The 9,404-nt window shown below is 49.2% G+C and overlaps 1 protein-coding gene across 1 annotated transcript in view; it reads right to left on the bottom strand.

Annotated features, from left to right (window-relative positions):
- The window catches only part of GALNT10 (polypeptide N-acetylgalactosaminyltransferase 10), an 81,349-nt gene extending 74,002 nt beyond the window's left edge, over window positions 1-7,347 (bottom strand). The window contains exon 1 of the mRNA XM_041397765.1: window positions 7,053-7,347. Within this exon, the coding sequence (XP_041253699.1) occupies window positions 7,053-7,226 (174 nt within the window). The 5' untranslated portion in view covers window positions 7,227-7,347. The remainder of the gene's footprint in view (window positions 1-7,052) is intronic.
- Between the last annotated feature and the right edge of the window lie 2,057 nt (window positions 7,348-9,404).

The following is a 9,404-nucleotide window of genomic DNA, read 5'->3' on the forward strand; positions in this document are numbered from 1 at the left end:
CCAGCAGCACTTACTGGCTCCCTGAGCTGTAAGAAGTCATGACCTGAAGGGAAAACCACAAGCACACTCTTCAAGAGATAACAGAGAATAAGGAAGCTTTTTCACCATCACCAAGACAAAAGGCAGTCTGAAAGCAGAACATGAATTTTTAAAATTAGAAAGTGGGGGCTATTATCCCTGGTTTGGAAATTAAGCGTCACACTGTTACACTCTTGAAAGTGACTCAGGCACCAGAATTTGTTCAGGAGTCTGTGAAACATGATAAACACATTCACACTATCCCTGAACTGCTAAAAATCCTCACCGACAGCTTTGGTTCTGCAAACAATCTGGGGCCTGAAGGCAAGATAGAATGTCATTTATACAACTCTCTAGAAGCAGAGGAATCCCAGGCCAAGCTGCATCTAGAAGGAATATGCAAGTGGTCAGACTGCACTAGGACTGACCAAAATCCTTCTGTCCAGGGACACGAGATCAGGTTAAGACAAAGTGCAAATGTCAGGCAGAAAGGCTATTCCTGATTTGATTTCAGAATAGGAACAGAGAGCAAATTAAATTAACAGAAAGTAACTATTCCCAATCTAGCTCAGTCTGATTGAAGCAACATTTCAATAACATTTAAATGAATGACTGTTAAAATAATTATTAATGTCTGCTTGCCACCACAGCAGACAGTTTTTAATCCATTCAGCCTTTCCAGTTTTCTACACACAGTGATCCAGGGGAAAAAAAAATCTAAACACACACTCAGGTCACTTGACCTGAGGGGACTTGTAACTAGTAAAAAATTTCATATTCACAAAGTCACTGCAGCCACCTCTCTCCCTGAGTGTACACAGAATTATACTGAACTGAACAGAAGCTGAACGGTTAACTCCGGTTACTCCACAGAGTTTAACAAGGATGGAAGCATGAAGCAGGATGGACACTAGAGAAAGAGAGTGTCCTCTGATGGCAAATATCACAGCAGCTTTGTTTCCACGAGCATTTACACCATTTAGAGCACTTACACCCTGCTGAAGCACCGGGGAACTCGGCACACTGCACTCCGGCTGAGGTGCACTCCCTAAAAACCCACCACTGACAGCTCCACTAAAACCTACCCAGTAACAAGCTCGCAGGTTGAAATGGCTGCTTTCATGGGCAATCAAAACAAATTCCTGCAGCATAATTTTTCTTCTACTGATATTTCCAGCACACAGCAGAATCCTTCCTGCCAACTCCGAGTGCACCCCACCAGCTCTGTAGTTCCCAGAAGGAAGCTGAAGGCTGCCTGCCTTCACCTGCCACTGGAAAAGGCTGCAAACAAACAGCAGCAGCATGCAGATTTGTTTTAACGCCTGGATACAACTTCCTGAAAGTTAGAGAGGGTCTGTTCCTACACAGTGTAAGCAAGGCTACAGCTGGCTCCACAAGGAAGCAAATACACAGTGACAGGAAGGGAAACTGCAGCTCTTTATCTTTTACCTGTATTCAAAGAGGGAGTGGAAGGTGGCACTATTTAACAAAGTCTGGTTGATAACATTTTTCTGCCTAATTTCACCAACCCTCCTCACTGGTAATAAATAACTTCCTGGTAGTTTTTCAGTCCTCTGAATTCAAATAACTGGTAGTTATCTGTGGTTGCTCTTAAATCAGCTGTCTCTTGCAACTGGATTCATATTCTTTCAGCAAAAGCACACAGCTCTGGAGATCACCACATGATTATGGTTTTCACCAGTGACCTAAAGCACAGTCCAGATGCCAGGAGTCAAAAAGTTTTGCAGTAGAACTCTTCCTACCATGAAGAAAGGTCACCATTGCAGCAATTAAGTGCATATGGAGCATGTTTGAACAGTGAAACAGAACCACTCTTCCAATAACAGAAGGACCTGCTCGATGATGAAGAACAAAGTATAATAAACCTTTTATTTTCACACAGCATAGGAGACCTGCAATACACCCCATCTGTTCATTCAGCTCTGTGTTGCTATTACAACAAAGATCCACAATAAGACCTGGAGTGAAGGCCACTGAAAGGTCCAGTTCCTTTATAAGCATATTTTCAGATTTTACTTTGAACTTTACAGCTGTGAGATGGTTTAGACACTTCACTTCAGCTCCCTTTGCCAATCCCAAGTGCAGGCCACACCTACCTAGCTCAGAAAACCCTGCTCATTTCACAAGTGCACTCACTGAAGTAATAAACTTCAGAGTAGGGCCCAAATTCCATCACTCACTCAAGTTAAAACACATTTGTTCAGCTGTAGCACTTGCACTCCAGTCCTTAGATGCCACTCTACTTACAAAAACAAGCTTTTCAAAGTTTCCCTTTACATCAGCTGATGAGTGCCTGGCAAACATAGCTGCCAACACAGCAGTGCCCCAGACAGGAGCAGCAGCAAGGTCTAGGACACACCAGTCTGCCGGAGGAACCTGTGAAGTACAGCAAGCTGGTTGTCCAATTCCCTTCTAGCTGGCAGAGAGCAGAACAAGTGTTCCTCTCATTTTTCCCAAACCCTTCTCCTCCCTCCCCAGCCAGTTGTTTAACAGGCTCCCTCTTCTTTATTAGTTTTTGCCAACCACGCTACAATGCTGACAAACCTTGACAAGCCCACAGCTGCTCCCAGGTCAGAACAGCAAATCCCATCCTCTTCCTCAGCTGAGGAGGACACGAGCAGCACCACTCCCCACCCAGTCACCACCAGGGCTGCATTTTCAGCATGCTGGCTGGAAACTTTAGGCTCAATAGCACTAAAACCAGAGTTTATCACCCCAAACTTTCCAAGAGCAGCACCCTCTCAAGGCATTTTTCAATCCCAAGTTTGCAGTTGGTTTCTCACTGCCAAGGAAGCAGCGGGAGGGTGTACCCCACATCACTCCAGCCGGCCGGCAGCAGAGGGCACCACACAATCACCGATGTGATTTATACACTTCCATCATGCTCCCAAGTTAATTTATAGAGCACAAATTACTGCTACAACAAGCTACAGGGCGACTCCATAAAGCATTCATCATATCAGATAAAAACGCACTGCCACGAAAGGCAGCTAATTTGCTACAGTGCTTTCAGCCAGCAATTCGAAGAAAAACCTTCCAGCTTAGTATCTCTCTGAGCTCCAAATCCACATTCTCAGAACAGCAGGTTCCACACAGTGCAGATCTCCAGCCTGACCACAGAAGAGCAAGCAGCAGCTCTGCAGAGCACTGAAAGCCACATAAACACTTGCATTAGCCCAAACATAAGCCACCATCCCACAGCCTAACTCATCCAGGGTTTACACACTGCAAAGCTACATCCACATCAATTAAACATTTGGGCTGAGGATGCTCAGCAGCCTCTGAGGCAGACAGCAGAGATCCAAGAAACAAAAGGAATAGCTGCATTCCTTCTGCTTCTTCCTACCCCCACACCCACAGATCGTATGTTTTTACTTATTGAATAGTTGTTAAAAAAAGAAAAAGATGAATCTACAGAAAAGTCAATCTGCATTCCGTGAGCACACTGAGACACACGTAGTGATGAGCAAACAGCACAGTCACGAAGTCAAAGCAGCTTCTAAGCTGTCAGCAGAAACACTTCAGTACCACGATGCCACCAGCCCCATTTAAAGCCAGACCTGTTACACAGCCCAGGAAAAAAGGACTTCCCAGATCATCTCCTCTGCTGAGCACTGCACAGTGACAGAGGCCACTTCTGAGCACACAGCAGTTAAGCGAGGACTAACTCAGAGCTTCTGCTTTTCTAAGGAGATCTGCAGCACGACCTTGAGGCCAAGACCTTGATGACTTCTCTCCATCTCCCCTCTGTGGAGGGAGAAACACCCACAGAGCTGCAAAAGAACAAACCCAAAGGCAGAGGAAAGAGCAGATACCTCACCCTCCTTATTAAAGCAAGACACTATTTTCAGCCACCATAATGTTTCCCCTGAACATGTAAATACAGAAGCAATTAGCTGCCTAGGCACTTCCGCAGAAACCATTTAGAATAATCTTCCCTAGAATATATTTACATCGTTTCTGATTGCTTAATTTTCTGATACATTTGTTTCGGGCACTAGAAAGATTAAATAAAGCCAAATCACCTATAGTGATGCATATTGCCATGTTACTGAAGGTAACATGCAGCACAGACAGACAACAAAAACTCCTGGGTGGTTTCTAACTTCAAAATTTTAGCAATACGACAAGGTTCTAGGAATTGTTTTATAGCTTTAATCCAGCTGTTTCTTAAAACCTTTTCTCCTCTTCTGCTTTTACTCTGAGGGATAAAACTACTGACTGAAACAGCAGACACCATTTAAAGAGAAAGAATGAGCCTGGACAGAGATTTCATTGAAAAGCTCAATTCTGAAGTACATAGGAAATGTCCTCAATTCAAAGATTAGCCTGCACAAAAAGGCAAATTAAAGCCAGAAACAGAAGAAAATCTTTTCTGACTGCTCTGAATATATTTTTTCATTATATTCCTTCCTATCATCTGGAGTTTTTGTATTAAGAAGTCAGCTCTTTTGAAAGGCTTCAAGAACAAGCAGACAAACAGCATATTCATTTACAAGCTGGAAGTTGATTATTAAGTACAAAACCCATGAATGCTTGTCGGGACCAAGGAAGGGAGGCTGAAACCATTGATTGTGAGGATGCCCAAAAAACTCTCTGCAGTCAGCTAGCAGATACCTCTATGACAACACTAAAACAAACCCACACAACTAAACAGAAAAACAAAATCACATTTGAGTTGTTTTTATTCTGCTTCATCTGAAATTATTTTTACCAAGACAGCCTGTTGTCCTTAAGGCTATGTTTTCCCTTGCTCAATGTAACTGGAGCTATCATTGCAGAGCCAAATCATTCAAAAAATAAGCCCATAACACAAATATATCTTCACTCACAGACCCCCTGCAGCCCATAACTCCACGTTAATTAGAGTGGAAGATGAAGCCTTCAGCCTAAAACCCAGCAACTCTGATTTACAAGAGTGCAGAGAGGTTTTACTGCGAATTTTCCTGCGAGCTGCACAGGCGTTTCCTGCCCAGCTCCACACACCATCAAAACAAAAGCAGATCTCAAATCACTGACAGCTGCCATACTTTACAGAGACATAAAGAAAAATGGAGCAGGCATTGTGTACAACATGGGCAGCTCAGGAGAGCTGAACGCCGAGAACACTGCAAGGACACAGAAATCAGCAGAGATGCTGCCTGGCTTACACCCACCCAAAACCTACAGTACAAGGACAATTTTGGAAGAACAAAAGCATAAAAGCCAACTTGCCACTTTGAAGCCTCCTAGGAATAATTACCAACTTTCTCCTCGTTACCTCTGGAGGACACATGATTTTACAAAGGTCTTCATGTCGCCCTAACACACGAAGCTGTGGAGCAGGGCTTGGTTTTTACCAGTCATGCAAAATACATTCTCTGCATCCCACAGAAATACAAGCATAAGGCAGTAACATCAGGAACTCCAGGCATGTAATGATCACTGTGTGATCAAGTCAAAAGGACTTCTGCGCAGATTTGAAGATCTGCTGCAAATTTATGTTTTACGACAGGCAACAGCTGATCCCGTTCCCCAACAGCATGGGACACGAGCATGGTTTTATCCAGACTTACACTAAAAAGCTTGAATTTGAAAAAGCATTTCTTGGGGGAAAGAAGAGCTCAGTCCCAGTTTGAATACAGCTCTCTGAGAGCCTTCTCTCCCTCAGAGCAGAAATTGTCATAGCAGGTTTCTCCACCTTTACGGTGCAGTTACAGCAGGAAGTCTCCAAGGAGGGAAAGATTTAGACGACTAAGAGTTTTAAGTGGTTTTGAACAAGCAGAGCCTTTTAGAGTGGCAGCTGAACTGATAGTTACACAATGACATTTCAAGCTTTCAAGTCCCAATCATTCTTAATGGCACAAAGCTAAACCCAGAAGGGGACAAAGCTATTACACAGCCAAAAGTAAGTGCAGCTAAACTGTGCTTCCAAACGTCTAATTTGGGTGATCCAGCCTTCCTGACTCACACGCTGCACAGACAGGTTGGCTGTTAAATTTACTACTACACCAGCGGGACAAGAAAGGAACGCAGCCATGTGTTGCAACATCCTCAGGCCACATATCCGGCGGGCATCCTCTGCCTCTCAGGAAGAGTTATCCGCTTCTCTCTTCCCAAAGGAGCATCACTGCACTGACATAATCCGCAAGCTCCACCTGGTACTCTCGGCGAGCCCTCGCCCTGAGCTCTGCGGGGACGCGGAGTAACAGGTGATGTTTGCTTCCCACACCTTCCAAGGCAGGTGAAGAGAAATGGCACGGAGGCGCACCCTTGAGAAACGGAATTGCCGTTCTTTTCTGTGCACGGGTGGGACGAGCTCCCCTGCCTCACTCCTTGGCGCAAGAAGCAAAGACCTTGCTTTATTCTCTTACCGCGCTCAGCCAAAAAAAGGCAAGGAGACCCTCCCGTCCCCGCACCCGTGAATTGCCAAGAAAGTACTCGCGCTCCCCCTCCAACACAGGCACAGGATACATAAACCAGCTCCTTCCCAGCTCCTTCCCGGGGACCACAGCAGCCCACCCCGGCCTTCCTCCCTTGCCCCCTCCTCTTATGGGGGCGGCTGCGGCTTCTCGCTGCCCTCTGTGATGGGAGGGGTCGCGCCCAGCCCCGCACACACCCCGTGCGACAGCGGCTCCCTCGGGAGCCCCCGACCCTCGCCCAGCGGCTCCCGAGAGAGTCCCCCCGACCCTCACCCAACGGCTCCCACGGAACCCCCCCTGATCCTCACCCAGCGGCTCCCTCAGGAGCCCCAGATCCTCGCCCAGCGGCTCCCACAGGACCCCCCCTGATCCTCGCCCAGCGGCTCCCACAGGAACCCCCCTGATCCTCACCCAGCGGCTCCCACAGGACCCCCCCTGACCCTCGCCCAGCGGCTCCCACAGGAGCCCCAGATCCTCGCCCAGCGGCTCCCACGGGAGCCCCCCGACCCTCGCCCAGCGGCTCCCTCGGGAGCCCCCCGACCCTCGCCCAGCGGCTCCCACCGCCCTCCTGGCACACCCGGGGCCGCTCAGCTCCCCAGCCCCGCCACTCACCGGCGCCTCGCCGGCCGCTGCCCCCGCGGCGGCCGCCCCGTCCCCGCCGGCCGCGCCGCCGCCCTCCAGCTGCCGCTCGCGGTACAGGGACCAGAGCCCCACGTTGGGCAAGAAGACGAGGGCGGCCAGCGCCAGCCCCACTGCCTGCAGCAGCCGCTTCTGCTTCCGCCGCATCGGAGCGGCTGCCGGGAGCGGGCCGAGCGGCGGGATGCGGCTGAGGAGCCGGGGGGTGAGCAGGGAGCGCGGTCCGGCCGCCCCCGCCGCGCTCCCGGAGCGCAACTTTCGCCCGCGCTCGGCGGCGGCGCCGGGCGGCAACTCCGGCACTTCCGCTCCGCTCGCGCGGGGGGCGGGCCCGCGGAGACCCCGCCCACCGCCCGGAGAGGCCACGCCCCGCTCCCCGCTCATTACCCTGCGCTAATGACCCTCCGCTAATGACTCCCCGCTAATGGCTCCCCGCTAATGACTCTCTAAGAACGACGCTCCGAGGATGCCGCGGCACGGCGGGGTGTCTGGGCGGAGCGGGATTCGAACCGGCCGACGGTGGGGGAGAGTCACGGTGGTTAATTGGCTTAAAACGCCTTAATGAGGGAGGGACCCCTGAGGTGGGAGCGGGGACTGGGGGAAGCGGAGCAGTCCGAAGGGTAAGGGCTGCAAATGCTCCCTAAAAGATCCAGGTGGCCTCCAAAGGGCTGGAGTTCGCCCCAGGGGCTCGGAATAACCGGGAGACAACAAGCCACTCCAGGGATGGAGATTCCTTAATGAGGGAGGGACCTCTGAAATGGGAGCGGGGACTGCGAGAAGCGGAGCAGTCCGAAGGGTAAGGGCTGCAAATGCTCCCCAACGGGTCCAGGTGGCCCCCAAAGGGCTGGAGTTCGCCCCAGGGGCTCACAGTAACCGGGGGACAACGAGCCAGTCCAGGGATGGAGATGCCATCACCGGGAAGCACCGCTCCAAATCCATCCCCATCCCTGGTTCGCGTTAAAAACCAACGCTATTTAGCCGGATAGCAATTAAGCGGCTTAAACTATAATGAAAACTACATAATTCAGAGGCACAGGACAGTGTTTGAAGGGTGCTTTTAGGGAAGAAAAGGAATGGCGGCACAGCTTTGGCAAGGATGGGGAGCGGATCCGTTTCCTCCGTGAGGAGCGCGCAGCCCCGGCGCTCGGGAGGATGCTCTGCCAGCACAACAGCCCTGAGCCTCGGCTGTGTCAACAGCAGGGCTCTGACAATCCGGTGCCCTGCTGGGCGCTGGTAAAATAAATATTAGTTCTCTTCCAATGTAAACCCCCGCAGGGAAATGCCGGATTTCCTGGAGCTACAACAAAAAAAAAAAAAAATCTACGGAAACTATTATGCACCCCAGCATCTGCAGCTCTTGCCACCCTCGCCCTACATCAGCAAGTGGATTTAAACTTAAATAAACTTCCATAACCCACTAGATGGCATCTTCTAGCAGATTTCAGTGCCTGCTGCGAGAGGTAAATTATCAAGGAAAGCATTTAATTTAGAGAGCAGGTTAGAGTTCCTAAGTCTAACTACATGTTAAGGCAGCTTGCACTTTCATTTTAATTATCGATGAGAATTTGTCGCCAGCTGATTTCTTTACCAGAAGTGTTAGCGCTTCCATTGTTTCTCCGTGGGTGGAGAAGATAGCGACCCGTGAAATCCCTTCCCTCCTGCCTTTAGAGCAAAGCGTATTCCCTTTATCATCGCTGAATCACCTCCGGCAGTGCAGAGACTCGGGCTGCTCCTGAATAATGCATAGCCACTAAAATTGTACAACAATAAAGCTACGTATACATTACCTGGTACTGTGAGAATCCAGGCTGGAGAGCTACAATACCTCTGATTTAATGCTGCAGTGCCAGTGTACTGCCATATGGACCCTTATAATAACATCCACATCCCCTTACCTCGCCAAGAGCTCCCTGAAAAGTGGCTGTGAAATAGCAGGAGGTTTCGTAGGGATGCACACAGGCTCACAGGCTGCCCTTGGCAGAACATCCTCATTTATATAAAGAAATGACAGCCACAAAGTTTGAGAGTTAATTAAAACAAAGCCACTAGCTGGCTTGACATATGTTTAAATTTAGGATTGTGAGCCTGCTCGCTAAATTAAATGTTTGCTTCATAAATTGGCTTCAGCAGAGTTGCACAAGTTCTAACTGGGAACAGATTATGGCTGGTGCTGCAGGTATTTTAGGTAGATTAGTATTTTGTATATGTGAGAGCATCCTGAATGATCAAACCCTCTGAAGAGCCTCGTAGGAATTGAAGTCTGGCTGCTCCTCAGTGATCACTCTGGATGTTCCAGGTCTTCCCTCTCTGCTTTAAGAGGGAGTGAGTCCT

The sequence above is a fragment of the Onychostruthus taczanowskii genome, unplaced genomic scaffold, assembly GCF_017590055.1.
Source record: "Onychostruthus taczanowskii isolate IOZ18803 unplaced genomic scaffold, ASM1759005v1 scaffold14, whole genome shotgun sequence".
NCBI classification, from domain to species: domain Eukaryota; kingdom Metazoa; phylum Chordata; class Aves; order Passeriformes; family Passeridae; genus Onychostruthus; species Onychostruthus taczanowskii.